Source organism: Nerophis lumbriciformis, linkage group LG12 (genome assembly GCF_033978685.3).
Source record: "Nerophis lumbriciformis linkage group LG12, RoL_Nlum_v2.1, whole genome shotgun sequence".
Classification (NCBI taxonomy): Eukaryota; Metazoa; Chordata; class Actinopteri; order Syngnathiformes; family Syngnathidae; genus Nerophis; species Nerophis lumbriciformis.
Window position 1 is genome coordinate 11,208,548 of NC_084559.2, and position 17,370 is coordinate 11,225,917.

The 17,370-nt window shown below is 41.9% G+C and overlaps 1 protein-coding gene across 5 annotated transcripts in view; it reads left to right on the forward strand.

The window, feature by feature from the left end:
• Window positions 1-17,370, forward strand: part of fbrsl1 (fibrosin-like 1) — a 1,050,133-nt gene that overhangs the window by 269,001 nt on the left and 763,762 nt on the right. For all 5 annotated transcript variants that reach the window (XM_061985899.2, XM_061985900.2, XM_061985897.2 and 2 more), the window contains exon 2: window positions 827-1,054. In XM_061985899.2, coding sequence (XP_061841883.2) covers window positions 827-1,054 — 228 coding nt within the window. The remainder of the gene's footprint in view (window positions 1-826; window positions 1,055-17,370) is intronic.

Here is a 17,370-nt window from a genome sequence, read left to right on the forward strand (position 1 = left end):
AACACAAATAGTTAATATTGTTAACTTAAAGGTGGTTAAAGATAATACAAGCATGTTTAACACATATAGTTAATATTGTTAACAACTTAAAGGTGGTTAAAGATAATACAAGCATGTTTAACACATAGACACGAATATAAGTTGGTGTATTACCTGATTCTGATGACTTGCATTGATTGGAATCAGACAGTGGTGATGATAATGTCCGCATTTTCGAATGGAGTAGAAAAAAAGTCCTCCTTTCTGTCCAATACCACATGAAAGTGGTTGGTTTTTGGCATCTTATTTGTCCAGCTTCCGTACTCCTTTGTATACACTTTACAAGAAATACATTGTCGGCAAACTCCGTAGCTTGCTAGCTTGTGCACGCCAGCTTTCTGAGACTCTCATTTTGGTAGCGCAGGCAGGATGAAGCAGAGCTTTTATTGTGCAACTGTGCAGTCGGTCTTTGGAGTTTTGACGACAGGTACGGCGCCAGAGTCTGTTGAAATAAAGTGTTTCTCGCCTTCCAGTCGGTCATTTTAATGAGCTGGCAGCAGCCAGCGTCATCTCAGAAGACCCTCGGGTGCCGTGAATGTCAATCAAGTGACGAAAGTGACGTCATAGTGAAGATTTATGATCGCTCATTTTTAGGACTATTTTTTTAATGGCTGGCTGGTGATCGACTGACACACCCTCCGAGATCGACCGGTAGATCGCGATCGACGTAATGAGCACCCCTGATCTATATGGTGTTAAGATTTGTCACAACAACAACAACAAAGTGGTTCACGATGACATGTTTTAGCCTCGGGACTAAAAAAATGTGCTCTCTTGCTTTTTGCAGGAGAAAACAGGACTTCTAAAGATACAGGAGAAGAAGGAGCGGTGGAAGGAGAAAAAGGCCGTGCAACAGCCGAAGACGGAAGATGAGGAGGTGGGGAAGGAACAGGAGAACGTTCTAGAGCCTATGATGGATCCATTAGAGAATGGATTCTTTCATCATGCCCAGAGAGAGCAGGAGAGGATGACCGAGAGGCTGCTCAAGAAAACATATTCCAAGAAGAACAAACTGGTCAGTGACTTCCTTATTGATTTCCTATCGGTTAATCGCTTGTTTATTCTTACGTGAGCCAATCCCGGTGGCGATATGTCTGTTGGTGTGTTATTCAACGTCACTTTCATTCACACGTTTATTCACATTTGACTGATGTCCATATGCGTGCTTGTTTGCAGTACAACTATGCAGATAAGCAGCATGTCAACAATGATGACATGCAGGGTTTCCCGCAGCGCTTTGTTGTTTAGGCGGCCGCCTTAACAACAATTTCTCGCGTCACAGCAGCCAATGCTTCGCCTACTTATAAGATGTCTACGGTCTGCACCACGTTTGTACTTGTTATCAATTTGTACACACAGTCTTTTGCAGATCACCTGCAACATGTCCACTAATAGTACTTGCAGTTTTTATAGTTTGTGCAGTTTATTTAGCACATGCTATTTGGAATCTACTGTAAGTAGATCATGGCGTTCATGTATAGATTGAGATGGGCCTAATAATTGAGTAGTCAATGTACGATTAGAATTATCCATCCATCCATCCATCCATCTTCTTCCGCTTATCCGAGGTCGGGTCGCGGGGGCAGCAGCCTAAGCAGGGAAGCCCAGACTTCCCTCTCCCCAGCCACTTCGTCCAGCTCCTCCCGGGGGATCCCGAGGCGTTCCCAGGCCAGCCGGGAGACATAGTCTTCCCAACGTGTCCTGGGTCTTCCCCGTGGCCTCCTACCGGTCGGACGTGCCCTAAACACCTCCCGAGGCGATCAGGTGGCATCCTGACCAGATGCCTGAACCACCTCATCTGGCTCCTCTCGATGTGGAGGAGCAGCGGCTTCACTTTGAGTTCCCCCCGGATGACAGAGCTTCTCACCCTATCTCTAAGGGAGAGCCCCGCCACCCGGCGGAGGAAACTCATTTCGGCCGCTTGTACCCGTGATCTTGTCCTTTCGGTCATGACCCAAAGCTCATGACCATAGGTGAGGATGGGAACGTAGATCGACCGGTAAATTGAGAGCTTTGCCTTCCGGCTCAGCTCCTTCTTCACCACAACGGATCGATACAGCGTCCGCATTACTGAAGATGCCGCACCGATCCGCCTGTCGATCTCACGATCCACTCTTCCCTCACTCGTGAACAAGACTCCGAGGTACTTGAACTCCTCCACTTGGGGCAGGGTCTCCTCCCCAACCCTGAGATGGCACTCCACCCTTTTCCGGGCGAGAACCATGGACTTGGACTTGGAGGTGCTGATTCTCATCCCAGTCGCTTCACACTCGGCTGCGAACCGATCCAGTGAGAGCTGAAGATCCTGGCCAGATGAAGCCATCAGGACCACATCATCTGCAAAAAGCAGAGACCTAATCATGCAGCCACCAAACTGGATCCCCTCAACGCTTTGACTGCGCCTAGAAATTCTGTCCATAAAAGTTATGAACAGAATGGGTGACAAAGGGCAGCCTTGGCGGAGTCCAACCCTTACTGGAAACGTGTCCGACTTACTGCCGGCAATGCGGACCAAGCTCTGACACTGATCATACAGGGAGCGGACCGCCAAAATCAGACAGTCCGATACCCCATACTCTCTGAGCACTCCCCACAGGACTTCCCAAGGGACACGGTCGAATGCCTTCTCCAAGTCCACAAAGCACATGTAGACTGGTTGGGCAAACTCCCATGCACCCTCAAGGACCCTGCCGAGAGTATAGAGTTGGTCCACAGTTCCACGATTAGAATTATGTACATTTTTAAGGAACATCAACCACTTTCTCATAATTCAGGATCAGGATCAGGATGCTTTATTAGTGTCCATTCTTTAACATGTACAAGACATATAAGAACTTAAATGACATTTTGGGCACAGTCCCACTAAGAGCAGACATACGTTACAGGGAGACAAGAACAGGACCGCCAACGGATCAGCCACTTACGGCGCTCCTTAAAAAAGGTGGGACAAAAGTGATATCGGGAAAGGGGGGAAGAGTAAACAATATCAGTCAAAGGCTGGACCCTGCAGACTGAGTCCAAGGGAAAAACCTCATTTGCCATAGCACACATAAACAAGTTACATATAATCCCATCAACTCGGGGGGTTGAGGCCCTGGAGGCCGGCATGCTGCTATAAAGCGCTACTCAGCCGTCCATCACCCCGAAGGGGAATCAAGCGATGGTGAAGGCGTTGGGTGGGGGTGGGGTGTGTGTTTGTGTATATGCCCATTGTCTTTGGGTGTAGTGGTGTTGTGTCCATAGGCCCGGGGCCCTTCTGCATGCAATGCAAGCAAAGTTCGACTTCCAGGTGTCGTTGAGGAAGGAGGGAGGTCAAAAGCGACCATCTTTGAGAGTCCTCTGGGATGTTTACAGAACAGCCTGCTCCTGTTGTTGCAGCATCAAGGCCATTCGAGGGAGTCAAATCGTAGATTAGGATTTTTGTTTTTCCGCGAGCATACATTACAATGACTTGTCTGTTCTATTCGTCCATGTTGGCTCTCATATCCAATTGTTCCCTTTCAACAAGCTTCTCCATGATGTGATCCATCTTGCGATTCAGTTCAGAAATCGCCCCAGGATGTGAGCCCACAGCCCGGCCCAATCCTTCCATTGCGACGAACAGCCTTTGGGCTCCTTGAGTGGCTGCCATCGTCTTAAGAATTTGATGATGCACCAGAGCAATGCCCAGCCCAATCAGTTCCAAATAGGTAGATGTCTTCCACGTCCTCGATGGAAAGGACTGAGAGGCACATTATTCTCCATTTGTCCCAGGAATCTCTCACGTACCCCGGAGCAATGGTTCCATCAGGGAAGCCAGGCTCCCCCGAACCTCTTTACGTCGTCGAAAAGATTTTGTCAATTGAGTCGCGAGTCCAGCTGATCAATTCCATGTGATGATTAGATTTTGTTCTCATAAATCTCCTGTTATTGAACGTATTTCCCTTACATGTTATATAAATTGACTTCCTTTGAACTATTTAATAAGACAATCACAATCAGATCGTGTGGTTCCGTGTAGTTTGTTATTTGTTTTCTAAAAGTGTTTATTGTTACATGAACAAATTCCATGTCTTCCCTGTCATCCCACCCTTGTCTTCCTTTACAAGTAGCAAAGTGTGTTTGTTCATGCAGACAGAAGCCTGCCAATACTGTCAATTTAAAAGAACAACACCGGGACCACGTTCCCTGTTCCTGAGAGATGGTCTGTCTGTGTGTTAACAGCCTGTTTAAATGGGCGGATGTTTTCATGCTCCTGTCTGCAGGCCAAAATCCACCTCGGTGCTGTCGAAGAGCAGTGGAAATATAGCCAGGAAGCCAAACTAAATGAGCGCATGTAGCCTGAAGGCCTCTTCCTCAGATTAAAAATAGCTCTCTTAGATTTCCTGGGGACTGCAAATGAGCTTGGCTGTGATATTTAGTTAGCTGAGAGACACTTACCCCAGCATTTACAACTTTTGTTCAACATAGTGTGCTGATTGCTGCTGCAAGCCACACGTGTGTTTGAAGAATGCAATTCTAATATATTTTAGATTGCCGAAAAGCCTGCAGATTTTTCTCACTTTTACTTCACAGCATCTTTAAAGCATCCAATGTCTGCTGTGGAAGAGTCAAAGCTGGAGTTTGACCACTGGTGTGTTGTCAGGGCCAGCAAGGCCTTCTCTGCCGGCCTAACATACCCAGAAATCATGATCATAATTAAAGATAAACATATTTTTTTAACTATCGTGGGATCACACTCCTCAGCCTTCCCGGTAAGGTCTATTCAGGTGTACTGGAGAGGAGGCTACGCCGGATAGTCGAACCTCGGATTCAGGAGGAACAGTGTGGTTTTCGTCCTGGTCGTGGAACTGTGGACCAGCTCTATACTCTCGGCAGGGTGCATGGGAGTTTGCCCAACCAGTCTACATGTGTTTTGTGGACTTGGAGAAGGCATTCGACCGTGTTCCTCGGGAAGTCCTGTGGGGAGTGCTCAGAGAGTATGGGGTGTCGGACTGTCTGATTGGGGCAGTCCGCTCCCTGTATGCTCAGTGCCAGAGCTTGGTCCGCATTGCCGGCAGTAAGTCGGACACGTTTCCAGTGAGGGTTGGACTCCGCCAAGGCTGCCCTTTGTCACCGATTCTGTTCATAACTTTTATGGACAGAATTTCTAGGCGCAGTTAAGGCGTTGAGGGGATCTGGTTTGGTGGCTGCAGGATTAAGTCTCTGCTTTTTGCAGATGATGTGGTCCTGATGGCTTCATCTGGCCAGGATCTTCAGCTCTCGCTGGATCGGTTCGCAGCCGAGTGTGAAGCGACTGGGATGAGAATCAGCACCTCCAAGTCCGAGTCCATGGTTCTCGCCCGGAAAAGGGTGAAGTGCCATCTCCGGGTTGGGCGTTCCCAGGCCAGCCGGGAGACATAGTCTTCCCAACGTGTCCTGGGTCTTCCCCGCGGCCTCCTACCGGTGGGACGTGCCCTAAACACCTCCCTAGGGAGGCGTTCGGGTGGCATCCTGACCAGATGCCCGAACCACCTCATCTGGCTCCTCTCCATGTGGAGGAGCAGCGGCTTTACTTTGAGCTCCCCCCGGATGACAGAGCTTCTCACCCTATTTCTAAGGGAGAGCCCCGCCACCAGGTGGAGGAAACTCATTTCGGCCGCTTGTACCCGTGATCTTGTCCTTTCGGTCATAACCCAAAGCTCATGACCATAGGTGAGGATGGGAACGTAGATCGACCGGTAAAATGAGAGCTTTGCCTTCCGGCTCAGCTCCTTCTTCACCACAACGGATCGATACAGCGTCCGCATTACTGAAGACGCCGCACCGATCCGCCTGTCGATCTCACGATCCACTCTTCCCCCACTCGTGAACAAGACTCCGAGGTACTTGAACTCCTCCACTTGGGGCAAGATCTCCTCCCCAACCCGGAGATGGCACTCCACCCTTTTCCGGGCGAGAACCATGTACTCGGACTTGGAGGTGCTGATTCTCATCCCAGTCGTTGGCAAGTATAGTTGTTAAAAGGAAAGGCCATGTAACACAGTGGTAAAAATGCCCCTTTTTGCAATGTGTTGTTGCTATTAAATTCTAAGTTAAGGATTATTTGCAAAAAAAAATAGTTTCTCAGTGTGAACATGAAATATCTTGTCTTTGCAGTCTATTCAATTGAATATAAGTTGAAAAGGGTTTGTTGTATTCTCTTTTTTATTTACCAATTACACAACGTGACAACTTCACTGCTTTTGGGTTTTGTAAATAAAAGGGACTACGAAGCTCCGCAAAGAAAACAAGATCATTGACTAAAGGCAGCTATGAATAGATCCAATGTGAGTGCTTCTTTGCTGTAAAAAAAAAAAAAAAAAAAATGCTTGCAGGATACTCAGCATCATGTCTTTGACCTTCAACACGCTTCCAACGGGAGCCATGAATAACACATAAAGCTGGAGCACAAACAATAACACTGTTGTCCATTAGTGTTATGCTACACACACACACACACTAACAATGTCTTGAATAAAAACCTCTGAAGACACTTCACCGCATTATTCCCGACCCTCCCTCCGGCCAACCTCCCACTACAAGTCCAGCCTCTGGACATGAAAAGGCGGCCTGAGAGCTGAGTTGAATGCAAGAGCAACAGTGGCTAGCGGGCAGTGGGGAAGGGTGCTCAAAATGACTGATACCTTTGTTGTTTGGCATGCAGCAGCGACCCTGAGCGGCTGCAGCTCTGCACACGACAGTCACAGCCGCCAATATATAAACACATTAAACCCACTTGCTGTTTACTTCACCCAGGGATCAAGGTGAAGCAACATGAGTCACTTAGCCACTTAGTGTTGCCGACTTGCAGGATTTCCACGCCCGCCGGAATCCTGCATGATTTATTAGGCACATAATGCAGATAAACAGCAGTGCTCGTTCACTATGTATTATATTGTGCTCGTTCACTATGTATTACATACTTGCCAACCTTGAGACCTCCAATTTCGGGGGGTGGGTGCGGGGGGCGTGGTTAAGAGGGGAGGAGTATATTTACAGCTAGAATTCACCAAGTCAAGTATTTCATATATATATATATATATATATATATTAGAGATGCGCGGATAGGCAATTATTTCATCTGCAACCGCATCAGAAAGTCGTCAAACATCCGCCATCCACCCGACTTAACATTTGATCAGAACCGCACCCGCCCGCACCCGCCCGTTGTTATATATCTAATATAGACGATGCAAGGCATTAGTGAGGTTATAAAGCTTTTGCCTGTTAAAGAAAGGAGACTGATCCAATGCAGCACAGACATTCGCGTGCCACGCTGTCATTCATCTGGGAGCCGCGCTGAGCGCACCTCCAAGCGCATCTCGCTGCCGGCGACGGCCGGGAATGGGCCCGACGCTCCAGCGCCATCCATTTTCAGGGCTAGTTGATTCGGCAGGTGGGTTGTTACACACTCCTTAGCGGGTTCCGACTTCCATGGCCACCGTCCTGCTGTCTATATCAACCAGGATGAGCCCCACCCCTTTCGTGAGCGCACTGCGCGCGGAGTGACCCCTGTTACGCGCCCCCGGCAACAGGGGTGGCGGGCAGGTAAGCTGCGCGGGCGGAGCGCGCGGAGTGACCCCTGTTACGAGCCCCCGGCCACGGGGGTGGCGGGCAGGTAAGCTGCTTACCTGCTGCGCGTGACGCCGGCCGCGGCGAAGGCGGACGAGGCGGGGTGTCGGTGCGGTGGGCGCGGTGGTGACCCTGGACGTGCGTCGGGCCCTTCTCGCGGATCGCCTCAGCTACGGCTCCCGGTGGGGCCCTCTCGGGGGAAGGGGCCTCGGTCCCGGACCCCGGCGAGGCGTCCCTTCTCCGCTCCGTAAAAGTGTCCATCTCTTTTTTTTTTTTCTTCTGTTGTGGCATATGCAGCAGGTGCCTGCTCGTTTTTCGTATGTGGGTAACAACATTTAACTATGTATATATATTTCCGAATTGGTTTAACTGCCACCCGCCTGAATCTATTTAAAATCTAATTTTTTTTTATTTCAACCGCCCAACCCGACCCGACCCGACCCGACCCGACCCGACCCGACCCGCGGATAAAATCTAATTTGTTTTTATTTCATCCGCCCGATCCACGGATAATCCGCGGATCGGGCGGTTGTGTCCGCAAACCGCGCATCTCTAATATATATATTAGAGATGCGCGCATCTCTAATATATATATTAGAGATGCGCGGTTTGCGGACACTAGATATTAGAGATGCGCGCATCTCTAATATATATATTAGAGATGCGCGGTTTGCGGACACAACCGCCCGATCCGCGGATTATCCGTGGATCGGGCGGATGAAATAAAAAAAAGTTAGATTTTATCCGCGGGTCGGGTCGGGTCGGGTCGGGTTGTGTCCGCAAACCGCGCATCTCTAATATATATATTAGAGATGCGCGGTTTGCGGACACAACCGCGGAGTCCGCGGATTATCCGCGGGTCGGGCGGTTGAAATAAAAAAAAATTAGATTTTATCCGCGGGTCGGGTCGGGCGGTTGAAATGAAAAAAAATTAGATTTTAAATAGATTCAGGCGGGTGGCAGTTAAACCAATTCGGAAATATATATACATAGTTAAATGTTGTTACCCACATACGAAAAAACGAGCAGGCACCTGCTGCATATGCCACAACAGAAGAAGAAAAAAAAAAGAGATGGACACTTTTACGGAGCGGAGAAGGGACGCCTCGCCGGGGTCCGGGACCGAGGCCCCTTCCCCCGAGAGGGCCCCACCGGTAGCCGTAGCTGAGGTGATCCGCGAGAAGGGCCCGACGCACGTCCAGGGTCACCACCGCGCCCACCGCACCGACACCCCGCCTCGTCCGCCTTCGGCGCGGCCGGCGTCACGCGCAGCAGCTTACCTGCCCGCCACCCCCGTGGCCGGGGGCTCGTAACAGGGGTCACTCCGCGCGCAGTGCGCTCACAAAAGGGGTGGGGCTCACCCTGGTGAGCCGAGTGGGCCACTTTTGGTAAGCAGAACTGTCGCTGCGGGATGAACCGAACGCCGGGTTAAGGCGCCCGATGCCGACGCTCATCAGACCCCAGAAAAGGTGTTGGTTGATATAGACAGCAGGACGGTGGCCATGGAAGTCGGAACCCGCTAAGGAGTGTGTAACAACCCACCTGCCGAATCAACTAGCCCTGAAAATGGATGGCGCTGGAGCGTCGGGCCCATACCCGGCCGTCGCCGGCAGCGAGAGCCGCGAGGGCTAGGCCGCGACGAGTAGGATGGCCGCCGCGGTGCGCGCTGAAGCCTCGGGCGCGAGCCCGGGTGGAGCCGCCGCGGGTGCGAGGGACATCGCACCTCCACGCGCTTGGAGGTGCGCTCAGCGCGGCTCCCAGATGATTGCGCGCTGGTGCGCGTCTGGGCCGTGACAGCGTGGCACGCATTGTATGTCTCCCTTTATCTCAATGAGAAATTTCAATTAAAAAAACATGAATTATTTGGCCACTCTTTCATCTGAGCCACCACAATAATTTTATTTTTTGTCAGTTATTTGAGTCCCTTTTTTTTTGGCAGTACATTAGGTTAGTACTTATTGTTTTAATCAGCCTGACCTAAGCCTACAGTCTATGTGTTAAATAAATAATATTCGGGATTAACACATGTTTTTTTGTGTCATTTGACAAGCTTGTAAACTGTAAGTAGGGTGGATATATTTACTGAATACGATTAGAATAAAAAGTAAGATTACTAATTCGGTGTTAATATTTGAGTGGGTTAAAAACCACTGATCTACATGACTTTTTCAGCTCACTTCATCCAAGTACTTTTTTTTAATTCGAATAAATCAGGTCCTTTGTCTTGGGAGTTTGTCTTCTCGGAAATATGGGTGCTTGCACGTGTTGGTCAAGGAAGCAAAATAATATCCAGTGCCAAACATCCTTGATTTAATGATGGGCTTGAAAAGGTAAAGAGGAGTGGTAACCTTGTGACTTCACTCCTGTTGCACAAGTGAACTCTGCAATTTAACTAAGAGCACTATTAGTTGAGGGGATAATAAGGTGTGCTGCAGGCGGGTCGCGTGTGCGTGTGTGTGTGTGTGTGTGTGTGTGTGTGTGTGTGTGCGTGTGTGTGTGTGTGTGTGTGTGTGTGTGTGTGTGTGTGTGTGTGTGTGTGAGCAGGACTTGTAATGGACCTTAATCGGTCAATTACTGTGCAGCGTCTATTAAAGGTGTTTCTATTCGGACGGAATCAAAATGGTACTAATGTAACCCTAAAGTGCTGCACCACATGGTCAGAATGACAAAAAAAATACACTTTTTGGGGGAGAATGTGTGTGCAAGACGTTCGCCCAAAAATATATATTTTGCTCTTACCTTTCGCACGGGTAGGGTTGTACGCAGTGACATGCAGTGAGGTTGATGGCTGGTGAGGCACTGACTTCATCACAGTCAGATTTACAAACATATGAACCCTAAAGAGTATCTTATTCACCATTTGATTGGCAGCAGTTAACGGGTTATGTTTAAAAGCTCATACCAGCATTCTTCCCTGCTTGGCACTCAGCATCAAGGCTTGGAATTGGGGGTTAAATCACCAAAAATTATTCCCGGGCGCGGCGCCGCTGCTGCCCACTGCTCCCCTCGCCTCCCAGGGGGTGATCAAGTTATGGGTCAAATGCAGAGAACAAATTTCACCACACCTAGTGTGTGTGTGACAATCATTGGTACTTTAACTTAACTTTAACTTTACACATACAAACTGTAGCACACAAAAAAAGCACATTTAATAAAAAAAACGTTATTATGGTCTTACCTTTACTTATAAATGAAGTCCATGCGCCGCTGTTGTGCTGGATTAATGAACCCCCTGACGGGAGTGTTATATCAACTAAAGCCCTCACTTCAACTTTCCACGTGCAAGATTGAATCTATTTAAAAAAAAGTGTAACCGAGGGTTTATAAATGTCGCCTATACTGTATGAAACTACAAAATAACAAACACGGAGGCTCCAGTTTACACCAGGACCACTTTATTTACCTTCTTTCAAAAACCTACGCTCCACTCCAACGTGTCATCACTTCCGCTCTTAGCGCCTTCAAAATAAGAGCTCGAGGCATATACTGCATAACAGCGCATAACAGGAACTTAACATCACAAAGAGGAAAGCCCATAAAAATAGGTTACAAAAGTTATTTAATAAGAAGCCAAAAAGTGCAAAAACAATAATGTTCGTGTTGGAGGAGTTGTGAATTTGGTACACCTGCAGTCTGCAGGTGTACCTAATGTTGTGGCCCTGCAGTCATTCACAACTCCTCCAACACCAACATTATTGTTTTTGCACTTTTTGACTTCTTATGAAATAACTTCTTTAAATAGATTCAATCTTGCACGTGGAAAGTTTAAGTGTGGGCTTTAGTTGATATAACAATTCTACGGCGGGGGTGCAGGAGGCGGATTACTGCGAGCCTCAGCCAGTGCATCTTTTGCAGCCGTTTTATGATCGCTCAGCACAAGAAATACGTTACACACATACAGTTGTTGACAAAATACACTGTACATTATATACCTCAGCTAACTAAACTATGGAAATGTATAATATAGTTCATATAGCAATACAGTCTCACTGCACAGCAGGCCAGCAGTTAGCCGAGTCCGCAATCCATGGTGAGGCACTGAGTGACGTGCCTCAACTGGCTGCTGTTCACTGCACCGTCTCTTCTCAGTATTTGAACGGCAAATGTGAAAATTCAGCGATTTTGAATAAAAATTATCTAAAACTGGTGAAGTTAAATGGAAAATAACTTTATAGTATAATCACTGGATACATTTAACAATTAATTATTTTTTTTTTCTTTTTACATTTTTTTCTTTCCATTTTTTTCTTTCCATGGCAGGTGAGGCCCCGCCTCACCTGCCATCACCGCACGTCACTGGTTGTACGGTATACCGGTATTAGTATAGCACCGCGATACTAATGAATCATATTCGGTACTATACTGCCTCTGAAAAGTACCAGTCCATCACCGGACAGAAAAGGGAGAACGGACCCATTTTGGCTTAAAAAGTAAAGATAAAGGTGAAGTTATAACACTGAAACACCCTCAGGAAGAGGTGCTTTAAGACATGGCTAGTATTTTAGCTACTTCTAAATCACTAATCCTTGTCTCCATGGCGACAAATAAAGTAAGTTTCTTACAAGTATCATTATCACTGCAAGACGAGGAATAGCTAAACATGCTTCACTACACACCGTAGATAACAGGCGCCACAATGTAAACAAACGCCATGGGTGGATCTACACCTGACATCCACTGTAATGATACCAAGTACAGGAGCGTATCTAGTCGATACTACTATGATTACATCGATATTTTTTGGCATCACATCTTCTTTCGTTTTTTTTTAATGTATATTATGTTAATAAAGTCAGTAAATACGTCCCTGGACACTTGAGGACTTTGAATATGACCAATGTATGATCCTGTAATGACTTGGTATCGGATTGATACCCAAATTTGTGGTATCATCTAAAACTAGTGTAAAGTATCAAAGAAGAGAAGAATAAGTGATTATTACATTTGAACAGAAGTGTAGATAGAACATGTTAAAAGAGAAAGTAAGCAGATGTTAACATTAAATGAACAAGTAGATTAATAATTAATTTTCTACCACTTGTCCTTAATAATGTGTACAAAATAATAGGTGTATAAATGACACAATATGTTACTGCATACGTCAGCAGACTAAATTAGGAGCTTTTGTTTGTGTACTTACTACTAAAAGACAAGTTGTCTTGTATGTTCACTATTTTATATAAGAACAAACTTGCAATAAGAAACATATGTTTAGTGTACCCTAAGATTTTTTGTTACCGGTACCGGTACCAAAATATTGGTATCGGGACAACACTACGCACATGTGCAAATCAAAGCTGAACAGACCTTGGAAATGTTGATGCTCATGTAAGTTGTCCCCCGAAGAAAATTCCGTATTATCTGAAATAATGTTTACACTTTTGGATTCCTCTTCTCCATCATTTGGTGTATTCATGTTTCCTGTTTAGCACCGTATGCTACATATATTCACTATTGTTTGATTTGTAATCAGTGCTATTTAGTTTAGTTTTTTGTTATACGCTGCATCATTGCCTTTGCTTTCGATTATTGTTTTTAGACTTGTTGATAGTTTTGGCTTTTCCGTGGACTGTTGCTGCCAACCTACTCGCATCGTTGCAAGCATTATACTGTATTTATTTTTGATGTTCCCGTTTTCCTTCTTCCAATGTAAGATTTTGTAGCCCAAGCTGGGATTTGTTAGTTTAATGCTTCACCGTACTATGCTTCTTTGCAATTCTCTCTTGTTTAATAAAATGAGTTATCCTTGAACAGTGTTTGCAATACCAAATAATATAATAACGTAATAGCATCAGTAAAGCTGCTACTTTTACTAGCAACAATAAATCTAATGAATTAAATTTAGTTTGATGTGACATGGAGCACTACTTTTGAAGTGGTTTCATGTCAACATCAAGGCAGCGTCATAAGTGCCGGGAATTTTACAAGTGACAGCAATAATAACATGAACCTAATATCAAATAAGAAGAGGCAGCATCACAGTCACACAGTGACACAATGGGAATAATGAACAACAGATCAATGATTGAAGTGACAAACTCGCCATCCAAACAATACACCGTTTGTTGACAAGAAGATATCACAGCCATTCGAAGCGCATTCAATCTCTTTATTAATCAGCGATAACACAATCCGGTGAAAGGATTCAAAGGCGCTGGCGTCCGAGCCGACAAACTGCCGCTGCTAACTGCTAAAGCTAACAAACACAGCTTTGTTTAAAAACCCTTGATGATGTCACACGACACAAGGCCTCACCTTTTAAAAGCACACACACAAACTGTGCCCTCATATGAATCGTCTCTTAACTACATATCCCATATATATATATATATATATATATATATATATATATATATATATATATATATATATATATATATATATATATATAAATATATATATATATATGTATATATATATATATATATATATATATATATATATATATATATATATATGTATATATATATATATATATATATATATATATATATATATATATATATACACACACATATACATATATATATATATATATATATATATATATATATATATATATATATATACATACATATATACATATATGTATGTATATAAATATATATATATATATATACACATACATATACAGTATACATATATATATATATACATACACATATACAGTATACATATATATACATATATACACACACACACATATAAATATATATATATATATATATATATATATATTTATATATATATATATATATATATATATATATATATATATATATATATATGTCAATATATAAAAATATATTTACCTTTTTAAATTATTGTTTTTATTATTATTTTTATTTTTTATTTTTTAAGTAACATATTAATTACTAATTAATTACATTTATTAAAGAGTAATTCCTTTAGTAATGACATTACTTTTTTGGTAAAGTAACGAATAACTATAATATATATATATATATATATATATATATATATATATATATATATATATATACACATATATACACACACATATATATATATATATATATATATATATATATATATATATATATATATATATATATATATATATATATATATGTGGGAAAAAAATCACAAGACTACTTCATCTCTACAGGCCTTTTTCATGAGGGGTTCCCTCAATCCCCTCATGAAACAGGCCTGTAGAGATGAAGTAGTCTTGTGATTTTTTCCCACACATACATATATTGCGCTCTACTACGGTATCGAGCACTATTTTTTGGATAACCTTATTAAGACATATATATATATATATATATATATATATATATATATATATATATATATATATATATATATATATATATATATATATATATATATATGTAATATATGCAATATATGTATGTGTGGGAAAAAATCACAAGACTACTTCATCTCTACAGGCCTGTTTCATGAGTAATATATATATATATATATATATATATATATATATATATATATATATATATATATATATATATATATATATATATATATATTTATATATATATACATCAATATATAAAAATATATTTACCTTTTTAAATTATTGTTTTTATTATTATTATTATTTTTTATTTTTTAAGTAACATATTAATTACATTTATTAAAGAGTAATTCCTTTAGTAATGACATTACTTTTTTGGTAAAGTAACGAGTAACTATAATTAATTACCTTTTAAAAGTAATTTTAAGAACAGTGTCCTTGAATCATGGGTTAGTGCTATACAAAGTAATAGCATTACAAACATAATAAAAACATATCACTTAAGTTTTTCTAAGTTGTATAGATTTAATTTATACATGAAAAGTAACGTTGGTCCTCGTATTGAACTTTGGAGTAGACTGCCGAATGGGGACGAGCGATATGGCCTTTTTTACCCCCTATTTTGATTTTTTTTCAGAAATAAATGGCTAGTTTTGCTTTTACTTTATCAAAAACCCTCAAATTCCCTTTTGGGATTAAACTGTTTTTTGTTTTACAAAATAAAGTGTAGTTTGAAAGAAGACACATTTGTTTACACTCACATTGAAATCTGCAGCATTTTCAAAAACATGAGCAAATAATTATCTCATTGCTGAATCTGAAGTAAAATGCACAATAAGAGCTTCAAAGAACACCAAGACGTGGAGGGACACACCGCCATGTAAAGTGACCACTTCCTGTCTCCATCTTGTCTCGTTATCATACAGTCTGTGGTGCCTTGAGGACAGGATTCTACCACAGTAAGCTGCTTTTTAGCTTGAGTTGGTCGGTCCTTGCAGTCTTGTTTCCTTCCTGAGTGGCATTTCTCCCACTTGGCTTGTTGCCTCTATTAGATGCAGTATTTAGTTTGTTGTGCTGCTGACATGCACTTTCAAAAAAAATGTAGCATCAGCGATAGTAAATGATTGATCGGGTTGTAAAACACGATCTCCTGTGCGTATACAACTCATTCAGAGGGCGTACAGCCCACCTCTGGACACGCCTTATCCTCTGATTTGCAATAAAATATGCTTGCGTTAACGCATCGATTAGTTCCAGCTGCAATAACACCCCAATATTTTTTAAAGTACCAATGAAGCTAACAAGCTACATTGTCAATAAGAGTTGTGGTTGCTCAGTGAGTTGATGTCCTGAGCTATCAAACCAGGGGTGCCGAAAGTGTCTTTTTTTTGGCCTGCAGCACTTTGTAGACATAAAACTAAGAAAACATTGGAAAATAATTAGCTAAAAATATGCCAAAAAGGATTATGTAATTAAGAAAAAACTGAAATGTTGATTCTAATATATCTAAATCTATATATAGATATAGCGAGATGAATCTATATATAATACATACAGTATATTTAAACACATACATACATATATATATATATATATATATATATATATATATATATATATATACATATATATATATATATATATATATATATATATATATATATATATATATATATATATATATATATGTATATATATATGTATATATATATGTATATATATATATATATATATATTAGGGCTGCAACAACTAATCGATTAAATCGATTATAATCGATTATAAAAATAGTTGGCGATTAATTTAGTCATCGATTCGTTGGATCTATGCTATGCGCATGCGCAGAGGCAATTTAATTAATTAATTTATTTATTTATTTTATTTTTTTTATTTTTTTTATAAACCTTTATTTATAAACTGCAACATGTACAAACAGCTGAGAAACAATAATCAAAATAAAATACTGGAAATGATAGAAATTTAGTCTGTCTCTTTTATCCGATTATTAATCGATTGATCGAAGTAATAATCGACAGATTAATCGATTATAAAATTAGTCGTTAGTTGCAGCCCTAATTTATATATATATATATATATATATATATATTTGATGAAAGCACTTTTGTGCGTGCCACACATCAATGCATCATCAGAGAGGGTGTTCAGCATGGTTCGAAAAATAGTGACAGAGAATAGAACAAGGATGGACAATTCAACCCTTAACTCAACAATAAGTAGATGAGTGTTATGTGTGTGTATATGTGTGAATAAATGAACACTGAAATTCAAGTATTTATTTTATATATATATATATATATATATATATATATATATATATATATATATACGTATATATATATATATATATAGCTAGAATTCACTGAACGTCAAGTATTTCTTCTATATATATATATATATATATATATATATATATATATACGCCCACCCCTCACCCCACCTCACGAAATCGGAGGTCTCA